The sequence below is a fragment of the Salvelinus namaycush genome, chromosome 10 (assembly GCF_016432855.1).
Source record: "Salvelinus namaycush isolate Seneca chromosome 10, SaNama_1.0, whole genome shotgun sequence".
NCBI lineage: Eukaryota > Metazoa > Chordata > Actinopteri > Salmoniformes > Salmonidae > Salvelinus > Salvelinus namaycush.
Window position 1 is genome coordinate 11,862,598 of NC_052316.1, and position 16,948 is coordinate 11,879,545.

The following is a 16,948-nucleotide window of genomic DNA, read 5'->3' on the forward strand; positions in this document are numbered from 1 at the left end:
GTGGTCAGCCTGTTAAGGTAATGCTGCCTTTGCAGACTGACACATCTGAGGTTGAAATGGTCTGATGAGTTTGTGCACAACGTGTTGGAAGGCAGTTCCTCTGTGAGACTCAGTTGGACCAACAAACACAGCCTACTTCTCCCCAGAGAAACCTCAAGCAGAGTCTACGAGGGAGTCGGATCGAAAGCTTCCTTTTCATCATCTCACAGAATCGAGCACTGCATCCGACCATGAAAGTGACAAGGAGAATCATGTTGTGCTTGTCAATCATACTGAATGGTAAGTACATTTTACAATAACAATGGTTAAAGATATTAAACATTTGATATAACCTCATTGAGTGTTTTGTTGGTTGTGTTCCTCAATGCATTTAAATGCTTTACTGTCAGTTAAAATTGTACTGGTACAATCCTTCAGTAACCGTGACACTTTGTTGCAGTGACAGTTCAGTAGGCATAGCAAGACATTATGAAATGGAATGCATTTTCCAATCAGAATTGACTTGAGGAACTAGTTATTAGGGGTTGTATCTGGACCGGGCCACTGCCTGTAGCCCTATATGATTTGCCTCCTGTGACTTTCTACAGGTGTACGTTTGGGAGAGTCCCTGGGTGTATCACTGAAGAGCTTATCAGTGAAAGTGGGCGAGGATGCCACTCTGGACTGCGCTCTGTCCACTAACTGTAGCATGGCCACTGTGAGCTGGTACAAGCAGAGTCAAGGAGAGAGGCCTGAACTGGTACTCAGCTACCGCCTGACCAACACCTCCCACGTGCTCTACGGCCACGGCTTCCATCCCAACAAGATCACTGTCCAGACCAATGATAGCAGGCCACTTCACCAGCATCAGTTACTGATCCATGGATCTAAAGAGAATGACATGGCTGTTTATTTCTGTGGACTAACAGAAGGATTTGAAAGAACAACTGATTTGTAGAGACGGATGTGAGGTGTACTATGTAATAAAACTGTACTGTATCTACAGGCTACTCTGTATTGGTCTTCCAAAGCAGCTCCTAATAAACTCAAGTTGATGTTGTTTTGTTGTTGTCATGTTCTAAGAGTGCTGTATCTCCTGAGTGTCTTTTATGGGGTTTCATGGACTATTTATATTGGGTTAACTAACATTTATAATGTAGGCAGAAAGGGAGAAGGGCAGAAACATATCATGTAAAGTGAATTGTGGTTTACCACAGATCATTGACACTGTCAGAATCACCCCATACTCCAGCGTGGGCAGAACCGGAGAAGTCGTACATCTGTTTCAGACACAAGCACTTGTGCCAACCGTTCTTTCCTGTTTTTCTATCCTCCTACAAACTGAATAACTGATCTACTTGTTTTGAGCCTGATATAGAAGGGGGCAACATGTGCCTTGGGAAAACACTCATGTTCCACCCAGATAGTTTTTCACAACATTTCCTCTCTGCACCAGTGTCCTTCCTCTATAATAACTTAGTTCTGAGAGTCTAGCTATTAACATTACCTTTCGAGAAGATGGAAATAGGAATCTATCATTTATTGACATTCTCCTAATTAGTGATGAACTGACGGTTCTTAGAACGATTGGGCTAAATGCTCAAATGTTGTATAAAAGATATGAGGTGAAGAACTGCTTTTTGTTGAATGTCTAGCAACCCAAAGATTGCATGTTCGAATCTTATCACAGGCGACTTTAGCATTATAGCAACTTTGCAACTACTAACTACTTTTTAGTTCCTTTGCAACTACTTAGCATATTAGCTAAACCTAACCCCAACTCTAACCTTAACCCTTTTAGCTAACCCTTCCCCTAACCTTAAACCCTTAACCCTTTAACCCAACTCCTAACCTTAAGTCCCAGCTAAATGCATCATATCGGGATGATTTCTGTATTTTGAAAGTTACATATCTTGAAAGTCCATGTTTTGCTTGTCAACAATCAAGTTATGTCAACGATTGACGAATGAAACAATATTGTTTTTGGGTGGAGTTTTCCTGTAATAAGTGCTGGCCTCAACACATTACAGAAAGAGATGAATTAACTGTATAGGAAGCTCTGGGGACAGGTCGTCTGCATACCGGACAGCCAATAGATTGGCGGATGCAAACAGATCATCTTTAGCGGACAACAGTTGGTAAGGGGTTGAACAAAAAAATCTGTTCGCGATTTCGTTCATACTGGTTAACCGGCATCTGAGTTGTGCGGTTGCAATATCAACAGCCCCTTATCTCTGATATATCTTGGCATGCATCATTCACGACTACGTTTAAGTTGTGTGCTGCTCAATGGATATATAATGCACAATGTCTTAGGAAAGACTGTCTGGGTTGGCAATAGTCAGTATAGAAAATAGTCGGGCCCACAACCTGGACCTACAGGCCATGGCGAAAACATTTGCACACAGAAAAGGAGGACTTCAGGACACGAGAGGAGTCTCTCTAGTTGGATTTAATTTGATTTGATTTAATTGACCTTGAATATTGACATTTGTGTAGGCTATTATCCAGAGTTCAGCAATAAATAAATAGTAAATAAATAAATAGTCCTCAAGCTGACTATTTTTTCCCTCATTGTTAGGCTATTTGATGTCATTTTTATTTTCAAAAGTTTATAAAGCCTCCCAGGTGGCGCAACGGTCACTACAGGCCCTGGTTCGATCCCAGGCTGTGTCACAACCGTCCGTGATCGGGAGTCCCATAGGGCGGTGCACAATTGGCCAAGCGTTGTCCGGGTTAGGGGAGGGTTTGGCCGGGGGGGCTTTACTTGGCTCATCGCGCTCTAGTGACGCCTTGTGGCGGGCCGGGCGCCTGCAGGCTGACTTTGGTTGTCAGTTGAACGGTGTGGCTTCCGGGCTAAGCAGGTGGGTGTTAAGAAGCGCGGTTTGGCAGGTCATGTTCCAGAGGATGCATGACTCAACCTTCGCCTCTCCCAAGCCTGTTGGGGAGTTGCAGCAATGAGACAGGATCCTAATTGGATATTATGAAGTTGTGGAGAAAAAGGGAAGAATAATTTTTGTTTGCAGCTAAATGCAGTATGTAGTTATAAGTAGTACACTGCATATAAAACAATCCCTATTAAGCTAGTGTTTTGAGGGTGGACTGACTATATTATTTGGCATTAATAGTCTATTTTTACACAACTTTCTATCCAAGCTGGGAGAGAGCGAGAGGACGGCTCATGTTATGCAGGTAGGCTATACAGGACAGCTGTATATTCAAAACATTTATATTGGTAGTTGATTAGTATGCTGTTGCATCTAACATTTATTTTACAATGTGCAATATTTGAATTTCAACTTAATTACTGAACAAGTAGGCTAATTACATTAATGCCAGCAGTCTAAAAATGGCAGCATTGCCACAGCGTGTATAGCTTTGTCAAACTTTAGGCATAACATGATAAAATGACGACCAAATAGGCCTATCAATAACCGCTTATCCATTAGCTAAAGCAAAATTAAGCCCTGGCACCACAGAAAGCCTATCATCGATAGGCATGCAGGTGCATAGACAGTTCACAATTTCAGCACCATGGACAGCGATTGGTAGTCTATTCTTGTAAAAAAAAAATGGGGGGGGGGGGGGGGGATTTGTAACATATATGTTTTGCCAATTCGTAACATATTGTTCTAATTGCAATTGGTAACATTTTGAACAAATTACAATTCGAAATATATCATATAAATTATAATTCTTAATATGATACGAAATGGATGATGGATTTAATACATTCCAATACGAAACGTAACATGTCATGCTAAATGGAGTGTCTCGGTTTTACAGACGGAATCATACGAAATGCTCTGACACCACGTTGGTGTGAGAGGAGAGAGCTGCATGATACTGGAGGACAAGACACCAAGACCCTCAAGGGACTCAGGCAGTTGGCTTTTCTCCTCTCCAGAGCACCAACTGAAACAAACCACTCAGCCAGAATGAACAGAGCAGGACTATGTTTCACTTTACTACTACTGGGGTAACTTTCAGCTCAACTTTCAATGCAGATTGCACTTCATTCTATCTGCATTCTTGCAGTGTTCTGATGATAATGATAGTCATGTTTTTCCTCAGGTGTGTACATGGGGGGAAGCCCTCTCAAAAGGATGTGGTGTTTAGTAGGGGCATCCAGCTCTTTGTAGAAGGTAAGCTGGAATTGTAATACCTTTTGCTGCAATGTGTATTTGAAGGCTAATTGTTATTGACACATTCTCACACAAAGGAGCTCACAATTGTCTGTACTTCAATAACATTTGCTCAAGCGAGTTCTAAGACTTCTCCAAGTGTTTGGTTCGAACACACCTTTTCAGCCCAAAGTCTTCATGCATGTTGACTTTCTTTCTCCTGTCAGGTTTGAACCCTTCTGATCCATCTGTACTCATCCTCTCCTCATTCGGGAGTGACCCTGGTGCTTCACACACACCTATGCTGGTGTGTGTCCTCAGTGGTTTACACACACACCTGGTGGACATCATTTGGTGGATCAACAACACCGTGGTTACCCCAGAGAACAATGTTGTTTGGAGTTCCAGGGGAAGCAATGGCACGTACACAGCTACTGGACTGTGGACTGTGTCTGGAAAGGACTGGAACCCACAGAATTACTACCAGTGTGGAACCAGACATGAAGGAAAGCTTTATATAAATGTAACACAGTCCTCACTTTGCAGGGATTTTACTTAATTACAAATGTTTGTTAATTTATCAAAAATGATCTGTACTTGACAGCCTCCTTTGCATTTAATGTACAGTCTTTAAACTTATTAAAATATGAATGCCATGATGTTTTTTTTGAGTATTTTAGTGAAAGGTTATTTTCCTGGCTGCTATTACTATATGTTGACACAAGAGGGCGCTCCCAGCCTAAAGTTGGAGGAGATGTGGTCGTGTTGGGTGACGGTAAAGTTCTTATGCAGGGCATCTCTTTTACACACTCACTGATTTCAACTGACACAATGTTTTTCTCTCAAGCTGTTATATAAATGGTTTAAAAAACGGCACTTCTTAATCAAGCACATGCTGAATTGTTCAAATACTCTTTAATTGATATTCCAATTATTGTTTCGTCCTCTCAATAATAATTTATAAGGTTGTGATATCATCATCTATAAAATACAGAAAGTAAAAAAATATATAATTTATAAGGTTGTGATATCATCATCTATAAAATACAGAAAGTAAAAAAATATATAATTTATAAGGTTGTGATATCATCATCTATAAAATACAAAAAGTCTGACACCCACTTCTTTATTTTGCCCTTTGTCCTGCTAGTCTGATTCCTATGAATAATTAACCATAACACCCCAATTGCCAGTATCAGCCAATGACCTTGGTGTTGCAGCTCAGCTAACTGCTTGCTGTGTTAGGAAAGTCAGCAGATTTGGGCTACTTGTTGAAAAACCCTGGAGATATGAGGAAGTACTGAGTGGGAGATAGGATGGGGAAGCGTGCACGTCGTGTGTGTTGTCTGTCCGTGACCTGTGGCCTCCAATTTGTAAGGCGACAAAGACATCCTCACCATACTGTATGTTCCCGAACAGGAAGTGACAGGGGCAGTGGATGGGCTGGATCGGTCAGTTTACTTTAGGGGAACGTTTTTTTGGCAGTAACCCCCATCCAATTTATCTTACTGTCAAGTGCAGCCCGCTGGTTTCACAATAACTCTAACGTGACCAGGGATTTGGGTGCGTCTTCTGACACTAAGTCAGTAGATTCTAATGGCAAATCGATGACACGCATCCCAAGATATAGCGTAACGAGCGTGCAAAGACACGTCATTGAGTGAACTACTGGTGAAGCATGTTGTTGCCCCTATGCACTGATCTGTGGTCAGCTTTGCCTTTTACCTCCGAAAGGCCAAGGTCAGGATAGGAGTGGGGTTATCCGATCCTAGATCTGCACGTGGTCGTGGAGCCAAGCTGCACGTCTACTAGAGACACCAGGGAACAAACAGTGCGCGCCACATCAGTGTCACTGCATCTGGGTTGTTCTAAGGAAGAGGTCAGTAAGCACATATAGTTCTTCTGGTTTGTCTGACTCAGCAAGAAGTACCTTTCTGCTCAGCCCTCCCTGATTGGCTGTGGGGATGAGAGCTATGTACTGCATAGCTATGGGAGTTGTAGACGGAGAGTGAAAGGGAGGGAGGGGCTTATAGACAGCTAAACAGGGAGCTATGTCGACTATTTAGCCGTGTGACACTGCAGTCTTTTATGACTGGCTTCTCACCCTAATCACACACACACACATTCTGAGAAGTCACACACACACACACACACAAACACGCACGCACACACACGTTACGCTCACTCCCTATCCCAAGGCTTGCCAGCCCTATTGGAGGCAGTGGCGTTTTCACTACGGAGGGAGAGGGTTTGCCCGTGGCCTCGATAACCTAAAGTGCTGAGAGGATGGAAAGGAGACGGCGGGATCTGTATGATGCCAGTCGGTGGTCGGATCAGGGAGAAAATAGAAACGAAGGCCTGGTCTTTCTGGCTTCATTAAAGGGCTGATTTAAACTGTAAAAGATGTTTTCGACAAGACGTGGGCCTTTGTCTGCAGTTCATTACATCAATCTGCTGGGATGTCCTGCAAAACAAACAAACAACATTTTTCATTTTTTCTAAGGAAAGTTCCAGACCAAAGTAGCTATGCTAAATAGCCCCCCAACCCACTGGCAACCTTCCGAATCCCCACTGAAGATAAGGATGTATTCCCTTTCATAGGTTTAGATCATGCAGTGCAATCTCAGGTGTGTGTACCCGAATAGTGAGTAGAATGAATGAGTAGTGAGACATGCCGCAGCTAAATGTGTTGACATGCGACTGCTGACGTCAAATGTGGTTATTATTAGTGGCCCTCAATGACAACAGTTGTCGGACTCCACTGGCCTGGCTGCCTGCAGGCCTGCTCTACCGTTTGGGCTCTTGGCGTTCCACAGCTGAACCCTGTCTGTGTGCCTGAGAAGCTGCAGCCATGTTGTTCAGCTGCAGAAGTAGTCCTCCCAGAGTAGAGGAATGTAGTAAACAAGATACCAGTCGTGTTTTAAGCCTGAAAGTCAGTATGATTGGAACCGGTTTTGTATTAAGTGTGTTAGCAAAGGAGAGAGGGGAGATGTTAGTTAGCTCTGCATAAACCTCATTTTGAAGCTAGTTTATGCTCTATAACCTCTTGGCCTCATTCCAACAAATCCTACTTATGAAAGCGCCTGAGCAGGGATAAACTCCTTTGACCAGCTCAGAGGAACTGAGGTGCACTATTTTAGTCTTGACCAAAGATTTGCAAGGGCAGTGTGTTGATGTAGTACAATGCACCACCTACAGCATCACCCACTCCCTACCCCCACTACCACTACTATTTGAGAGTGGTTATTTCATCCAGTCCCGTCCCTCAGCTTTTTACCAAAACAGTGGGGGGGGGGGGGGGGGGGGGGGGGGGGGGTTTCAACTGTCGACTGCCCCCTTTAAAGGATTATGGATCAATACACTAGTAAACATGGGTAGAACATGATCAATTTCACAGAAAATAGGAACAGGTATCATCACTATACTGCAATCTGAACACTGAATCTAGATAGGTTGGCCAAAGTATCAATAACCCCAAAATTCACAAAATACTGAAAATAAATGTGATTTAAACAGGATCATTGTGAAATGATTGTAAGCCATTTTAGGGGTATGAACGTGTTTATGACGTGTTTACGAAGTCTTATAATGCATTATAATTGTACATAGTCTGAGTGGAAGATTGATGGTTTCAGTTCAGCCCCAGGGAACATCCGACATAACTAAAGTGTCAGGTGATAACCACATGGGAAGTGTAAACATTTGCACAGTTGGCAATTCTTAATTGGAAGCCAATTGTGGTGTCACGTGCATCATACAGGTCATCGGAGCTACTGTGGAATTTGTCCAATCACTAGAAGGCCCTACCTATAAGTCCAGCAAACACCTTTTTGAAGTCTGCATTCTGAGAATCGTGTACACCAAACGATGCATGAAACATGGAGAGGGGGCGATATGCACTTTTGCATTCTAGGAGAGTTCTACTCTAGGAGAGCAAATTCTTTTCATTGGTCATCTCATATTCATTTTCACAGCTAGACAAAGTAATTTCTTTGTTTTGGACATTACAGTATGAAACAAAATGAACTGAAATGGTTATACTCTAATCTAGACACAACCAGACTTACTAATGTTTTGTTTAATAAGAAATACTAGTCAATCTGGCTATAATTGCTCTAAAGTAGTTTCATAATTGTACTTTTAAAAATATGAGGCGTCGGTCTGAACAGCCCTTAATCCCTCCTAGACTAGGGAGGATGTGCAGTTTTCATTGTATACCATGTTGACAACATCTCAGTCCTCTCTCTCTGTCCTTCTCTGTCTGTCTGTCTGTCTGTCTGTCTGTCTGTCTGTCTGTCTGTCTGTCTGTCTGTCTGTCTGTCTGTCTGTCTGTCTGTCTGTCTGTCTGTCTGTCTGTCTGTCTGTCTGTCTGTCTGTCTGTCTGTCTGTCTGTCTGTCTGTCTGTCTGTCTGTCTGTCTGTCTGTCTGCCTGCCTCTCTCTCTCTCTCTCTCTCTGTCCCCCTCTCTCTCTGTCCCTCTCTCTCTCTGTCCCTCTGTCTCTCTCTCTCTCTCTGTCTCTCTCTCTCAATTAAATTTGAGGGCTTTATTGGCATGGGAAACATATGTTAACATTGCCAAAGCAAGTGAAATTGGTCATCTCATGTTAATTTCACAGCTAGACAAAGTAATTTCTTTGTTTTGGACATTACAGTATGAAACAAAATGAACTGAAATGGTTATACTCTAATCTAGACACAACCAGACTTACTAATGTTTTGTTTAATAAGAAATACTAGTCAAACTGGCTATAATTGCTCAAAAGTAGTTTCATAATTGTACTTTTAAAAATATGAGGCGTCGGTCTGAACAGCCCTTAATCCCTCCTAGACTAGGGAGGATGTGCAGTTTCATTGTAGACCATGTTGACAACATCTCACGCCTCTCTCTCTCTCTCTCTCTCTCTCTCTCTCTCTCTACTCTCTCTCTCTCTCTCTCAGTCCTCGTCTCTGTCGCTCTCTCTTTCTCTGTCAGTATCTCCCTCTCCCCCTCCCCCCCTCCCTCTCTATCTTTCCCTCCACCCCTCTTTCTCAAGACAAAAAGGTGACTAATGCTGGCGGCAGGCCAGATCTGTATTTACATGTCTGTGAAGGGAAGGCGGGGTAACAGGAACCGGTCTGAACCAGCGCGCGCCGACTCTAAGGGCTATTCCAGTTCCCTCCCGCTCCTCCCTCTCTCCCTCTCACTCTCCTTATCTCCCCCCCCCCTCTCTCTTTTCTCTCAGACTCAAGAGAGGACTGGCTGAACTTTTCCTCAAGCACCCAGTCACATTCTGTCTCCTGGAACAGGACCTGGGTACACATTCCTGGAAAGTGAAAGAGGATCTATCTCCCAACCGCAGTACAACAATGTTGATGGAGTGATGCGTGGGGATCGGGGCGGCGCAGGGCGCAGCAGGATAGGTGTTTACGCCACAGTTACATGAAGTAGTCAGGAGGTGTCATGGGTATGTCATACATGTAAAGTATTATCAGGCGCGCATACTTGATGACATGAGTACATATCTACGCCTACCTAATCTGAGAAGAGCAATATGTACCGGGTAGTGGGTACACCGTATGTGGATCATGGTTATGGTGGGGAGGAGATGAGGAGGTTTAAAGTAGCCCCTCTTGCTTGCCCATGATGTGGCTTCATTTGGTTTGGGAGTCATCAGGTGGCTATTTACGTCCAATATACGCTCAAGATCTGAATCAGGACAACATGATCATCAGCACGGAGATCAAGTTTGTCCAGTCCAGGAAATGAATTTCTCATCCTGACCATATATGCAGGTGTCGAGAGACTACGTCTTTGGCAAGCAAGGATATGACACTCAACTGTTTCTTACTGTTATATTTTGAGGGCAATAATTAGTAAATAAAAATTACAATTAAATTATATTTATTTCAGAACAAAGTCATCAATAGAAAATGCATTTGGCAAAACATCAGAATAAATTAGACATAAATCCCATTTTTACAGCCCAGTACCGACTAACACATGATGACAGCTAGATTGACGTTATGAAATCCATAGATAGAGTGGCGGGAATCAGACGATGTATCTGAAAGTCAGGGACAGGATCAGGCTGGTGCAAGTTGCTTCCCACTACAGACAGTTATGCTACAGACTCCCACCTCAGACAGTCACATCAGTGCCGGCTCGATCCTTTTGGGAATGAGCCATGGGTCGGACAACATTTTGCAGTTTTAAAGCAAATTTCCTGCAATTCTATACATTTTGCCATGACTTTATGCCATGTTCATACAATATATGGGTGAGAGTGAATAACAAAATAAATGGGGGCACCTGGAGGTCAGGGCACCTGGAGGTCAGGGCCCATGGAGGTCAGGGCACCTGGAGGTCAGGGCCCATGGAGGTCAGGGCACCTGGAGGTCAGGGCCCATGGAGGTCAGGGCACCTGGAGGTCAGGGCACCTGGAGGTCAGGGCCCATGGAGGTCAGGGCACCTGGAGGTCAGGGCCCATGGAGGTCAGGGCACCTGGAGGTCAGGGCACCTGGAGGTCAGGGCCCATGGAGGTCAGGGCACCTGGAGGTCAGGGCCCATGGAGGTCAGGGCACCTGGAGGTCAGGGCCCATGGAGGTCAGGGCACCTGGAGGTCAGGGCCCCTGGAGGTCAGGGCACCTGGAGGTCAGGGCCCCTGGAGGTCAGGGCACCTGGAGGTCAGGGCACCTGGAGGTCAGGGCACCTGGAGGTCAGGGCCCCTGGAGGTCAGGGCACCTGGAGGTCAGGGCACCTGGAGGTCAGGGCCCCTGGAGGTCAGGGCACCTGGAGGTCAGGGCACCTGGAGGTCAGGGCCCATGGAGGTCAGGGCCCATGGAGGTCAGGGCACCTGGAGGTCAGGGCCCATGGAGGTCAGGGCCCATGGAGGTCAGGGCACCTGGAGGTCAGGGCCCATGGAGGTCAGGGCACCTGGAGGTCAGGGCACCTGGAGGTCAGGGCCCATGGAGGTCAGGGCCCATGGAGGTCAGGGCACCTGGAGGTCAGGGGACCTGGAGGTCAGGGCCCCTGGACACGTGCTCTGCGTGCCTGGTCGCAAATTTGGCCAGGATTACTACAAGGTTTAGATAGCTTGCTAGACTAATTCACCTAGCAATTCAATAAAGGTTAGCTGACATGGGCTTATTGAACAAGAGGAAAACTGCTGATGCACAAGCACATTTTAACTCCCGTATTCTACTCTTCTAATTCTCAAGCGGATGCTTATGATGCTTATTGGCAGGGCCGGCCCCGAGTCACAGGATGGAACAGGCTACAGAACACCTCAACACACTGAGAGTCAGATGAGAGTGGCACTATTTGTGGACCCTGGGGAGGACAGTGTCCAAACAGGACTCGCCAACTCAGTCCGCTGTCATCACCGGAGACGGACTATTTCAATTCCAGTCACCTCAGGTTATCAAGTGGAGATAGAATTCTAATTCGTTTTTCCGGCCATTATCAGATGTCCAGTTTGATTTCCATTCCATGTTCATTCATCGATTCTTGAGAGTTGATATTTGATTTATCTCTTGACTAGTTGAAGCGGCAACCAAACACCGAGGGGTTAACAATAAATATCATGAAAGAAGTCATGTTCGTTATCTCTGTAATGTTTCCCAGTGATTTATTAAGACGCACAAATGACAACATGTCAATCCCACTAGGCTCTTCGTCAGGTCATTTCAACAATAATGTACCAGTATGTAAATCGGAATATACACGCTTGTGTCAACATATGCATGTACACTGAACAAAGTTATAAATGCAACACGCAACAATTTCAACAATTGCAGGTCGTATAAGGAAATCAGTCAATTGAAATAAATTCATTAGACGCTAATCTATGGATTTCACATTACTGGGCAGGGGCGCAGCCAAGGGTGGGCCAGGGAGAGCCTAGGCCCACCCACTAGGGAGCCAGGCCCAGCCAATCACAATGAGTTTTTCCCCACCAAAGGGCTTAATTACAGACAGAAATACTCCTTCGTTTCATCAGCTGTCCGGGTGCCGGGTCTCAGACGACCCCACAGGTGAGGAAGCCACATGCATGTATATAGATTTATTCCATGGAATTCACATACACGCTTCTTGGTAGAGAATGCAAAGCTTTTTTACATGGTAATGATAGCCCAGAGATAGCATGGGGTACTCATAGCGGCAAACTGTTTTTGAGGCGAACTAGAGGGGGGTAGAACACGTTGTAGACGACTTCTGTTTCTGGTTTATATGGCTCAAGAATACAGGGGAAACGTAGTTGTTGGATTCAGTCAGGCCACTGGAGGAGGCTGTGTTAAGGGACAGGTCACGACCTTTGGCCTCACCTCATAACTCAGCCAAGAGCTTCACTGCACTGAGGAGGATTCCAGTCCAGAGTCTCCATTCATGCCGATTCAGAGGTTTTATAACCCGTGACCAAAGATCCATGCTACCAGGCAGGTAGCATTTACCAGGCAGGGGCATTTACACATTTAAGAACAGACCAGTGTAAATGCCCCTCCAGACTAGTGTAAATGCCCTACCAGACCAGTGTAAATGCCCTTCCAGACCAGTGTAAATGCCCCTCCAGACTAGTGTAAATGCCCTACCAGACCAGTGTAAATGCCCTTCCAGACCAGTGTAAATGCCCCTCCAGACTAGTGTAAATGCCCTACCAGACCAGTGTAAATGCCCTTCCAGACCAGTGTAAATGCCCCTCCAGACTAGTGTAAATGCCCTACCAGACCAGTGTAAATGCCCTTCCAGACTAGTGTAAATGCCCTACCAGACCAGTGTAAATGCCCTTCCAGACTAGTGTAAATGCCCTACCAGACCAGTGTAAATGCCCTTCCAGACCAGTGTAAATAGCCTATATGTCCACTCCAGAAACTCAGAACCACCTTAAGAAGCAGCCAGAGCAAAAAGTATTTTGTTTTTCCATTGCATAACTGAAGCAGGATTTTATTTACTCCCCACCCCCCCAACACACACACACACACACACACACACACACACACACACACACACACACACACACACACACACACACACACACACACACACACACACACACACACACACACACACACACACACACACACCATCCAAAAAAGGGAACAACTCAAAGACAGTACATTCCCCTCACCCTCCCCTCTCAGATGTAATGGGTGTAGCTAGATATGGCCTGATCTGACTTGGTGTTCTGAAAGTAAATGATGGCTACTTGTTTTCTATTTTGGCACAATAACCAATGTTCACGTTTGGTTTGAGACAGAAGATATTTTAAACTTTAAAAAAAAAACATTTACCTTTATTTAACTAGGCAAGTCAGTTAAGAACAAATTCTTATTTACAATGACGGTCTACCCCAGCCAAACCTGATATACTCAGCAAACTGGATGCAGTCTATCACAGTGCCATCCATTTTGTCACCAAAGCCCCATATACCACCCACCACTGCGACCTGTATGCTCTAGTCGGCTGGCCCTCGCTACATATTTGTCGCCAGACTCACTGGCTCCAGGTCATTTATAAGTCTATGCTAGGTAAAGCTCCACCTTATCTCAGCTCACTGGTCACCATAACAACACCCACCCGTAGCACATGCTCCAGCAGGTATATCTCACTGGTCATCCCCAAAGCCAACACCTCCTTTGGCCACCTTTCCTTACAGTTCTCTGCTGCCAATGACTGGAATGAATTGCAAAAATTGCTGAAGTTGGAGACTTATATCTCCCTCACTAACTTCAAGCATCGGCTGTCAGAGCAGCTTATCGATCGCTGCAGCTGTACACAGCCCATCTGTAGATAGCTCATCCAACTACCTACCTCATCCCCATATTGTTTTTATTTACTTTTTTGCTCTTTTGCACACCATTATTTCTACTTGCACATCATCATCTGCACATCTATCACTCCAGTGTTAATTTGCTAAATTGCAATTACTTCGCTACTATTGGCCTATTTATTGCCTTACCTCCTTACTCCATTTGCACACACTGTATATAGATTTTTCTATTGTGTTATTGACTGTACTTTTGTTTATTCCATGTGTAACTCTGTGTTGTTGTTTTTTGTCGCAGTGCTTTACTTTATCTTGGCCAGGTCGCAGTTGTAAATGACAATTTGTTCTCAACTGGCCAATCTGGTTAAATAAAGATTAAATAAAAAATAGGGACATTCCAAATGTAGCATAGCTTCCCGAAACAAACTGTCATGAACTTGACTTATCATACATATAATAGCATTGACCAAGAACGTCCATTTTGATACTTTTTGGGGAATTATTTTATATTGTTTCTTCTGAACCGGTTTGAAGTTGATAAACTGAAATTGAAACAAAACTGCATGGAGTCTTCCTCTACCTCAAAAGTCCTTCGTAGCAAACCAAAAACCCCGAAAAAGAGTCGAGCATCCCTCCTCGCTACTCCTTACACTGTTCAGTCCAAGCAAAACACACTAACTTCCAACAGGATTCCCCAAACGACACTCCATATTGTTCCAGTAGGCGCTATTTGAGTTGAACAGCTGTGTGAGTGATCCCCCACCCCCTCCTCAGGGGACCCTTCTCTCACAAGCCCCCCATTCACAGACCTCAAGACAATCTCGTGGTGGGGGGGGGGGGGGGGGGGGTGACTGTCCGCCAAACCATCCAAAGATCCTCTACACTGTGTAACCCAGGCACAGCGGTAGAAATGGCTCCTGTTCAGTGCCATGTGTCTGACCGGTGTGTCTCCAGAGTATACAGAGCACTGGTTCTATTGTATATGCTGCCTCTGCAAGGCATTGGGTAGAGATGGTAGAGATGTGTTTGCCCGAAAACTATGTGTGTAGAGAGGTGCCACATACTCTGTGATTTGACACAGCTCAGACTGTATCTTCCAAATGGGATATAACTTCATTGATTTGGACACCGTATCTGATCTCAAAAGCCTCTTGGGGCAATTTAAATCAGAAACGCTCATCCATCTCATTGTAGAAGATTGGGAGGGGCTCAAAACGAATATAGGACTATGTCAAGTGTCATGCGAACAATGGTTTGCGTGCAACATTTAATTTTGTTGTGTAACATTCTGGTTGTCCTATTCCTATGTCTCCTAGAACTTCTTGTTGTTCTGCAAAAGCAGATAAACTGGCTTTGGGAGATCTCAAATACAGAATGAGGAACTACGACTAAAGCACAGTGTGTGTGTGTGTGTGTGTGTGTGTGTGTGTGTGTGTGTGTGTGTGTGTGTGTGTGTGTGTGTGTGTGTGTGTGTGTGTGTGTGTGTGTGTGTGTGTGTAGGACACTGAGGGCAATGGAGAAAGGCCAATGGAAAATTGGACACTCGTGCTGCGGGCTTTGTAGTCTGCTCAGACTGACCAGACCTCAACAACCTGCGCAACTGGCCTGGAGTGGCGCTCAGATGGATACGGACTGATATGCAAACTGAGTCAGTCACCGGCTCTGATGCAGTTGCGGCAGATCCCTGTGTTGTTGTGGAGGCTTCTGTCACCCATGATGGAACATCTCATCCAGGACAACACTCCTTGGTATCAGACGGATGCAGCAACTGCCACACTGGACTGGCCGGAGGCTGCAGGGGAAACCGCTGCTCTAGACTGTGCTGACCACGCTGTCTCCCATTCCATGTACCAGAATACTGCCGTTGCGGAGGACGTTCTCACCTTTACTGTTAAGGCTGCAAGTTCTACAAACAAAATCTAATCTAGCACTCTGGTACCCTGCAAACCATGTTCCATTTTGTGATCTTCATGAGTTAAATGTAATGGATTGGATTTGTACATTGCTAGACATAACCACGTTGGCGACCTCATAGCCAGCGAGGTGAGACAGGGAGTCTCACCAACAGCACACATCCATAAACATTGTTGTGTAAGAGGAAGATGGTTTTGATGTGTTTTCCTGTGGCCCATATATGCCAGATGTTGTTGTTGTGGGGGGAGGGGCTCATTTTGGAAGTGGGCTGCTCATTTGACGGCTACATGGAGCAGGCCTTAGCCGACAAGCTTCTTAAATACCAGCCCCTCGCGGCATGCTTGGACAGCCTCGGGTCTAGGTGTAAGCTGGTGGCTCTGATATTTGGCAGTCTCGGGCTATGTACACAGGTCTGCAGTGCGTGGCCTCCAGGCCTGACAAAACTAGGGCAAAGCGGTTGGCTAGGTACTGCTCTGTTTCAGCTGTCGTGGGCAGCCTAGTTGTTTTAGAGAAGGAGTGTTCTGTACACTTGAGTGTCATGCATACAGGGACCTTTGAAATGTTTGGATCCTTTTTAATATAAATTTGATTGGTGGATTCAAATAAATATGTGTGGGACAGTTTCCTCCCTGGCATGCTGTGACTCATCACCCAGAGGGGTTCCTTCCACTATGGACACAGCGTACTGTGAAACAGACAGACACACAGACACACACCTGCTGCATCTGTCAACGCTAGAGCCGGGTCCCTGCATTTTGTCTGACATGCAAAGGGCAGACGAGGCGCTAAGTAACCCCGCCGTCACCCCTGCACTAACCTCGCAACGTCGTCGTGGCACAGGGCCAGCTAAAAGCAGTCTAAACCGGAGTGAGCCAGTGCAGTGTGACGCCGCACACTCCACCGCCACCACCAATGCCCTCCCCTTCTCTCAACAGCCCGATGCACACACACGCTTCCACTTCCTTCTCTCTCCTCCCTCAGCGCCATATGCTCTGTTTGTGCTTTTGGCTCTCTTACCACACCGATGGGTACGGGCTCACACATTCTTTGTCCACATCTCCCTTTCTCCGCTCTTGAAAGGATAAGTGTGTTTGTACAGTATGTGTTTATGTCCCAGCTTGGAGAAACATTGATGAAAAACACTTGCTAATGTTGTTTTTCTGTTTCTGCTTTTCAGGCATTGCCTCAC

At 45.3% G+C, this 16,948-nt stretch overlaps 1 protein-coding gene across 1 annotated transcript; it reads left to right on the forward strand.

The window, feature by feature from the left end:
* The first annotated feature begins 230 nt into the window (after positions 1-230).
* sid1 (secreted immunoglobulin domain 1) lies at positions 231-937 on the forward strand. The gene is made up of 2 exons (XM_039003089.1): positions 231-279; positions 588-937. The coding sequence occupies exons 1-2, from the start codon at positions 231-233 to the stop codon at positions 935-937; spliced, it is 399 nt and encodes a 132-aa protein (XP_038859017.1).
* Positions 938-16,948: the final 16,011 nt, after the last annotated feature.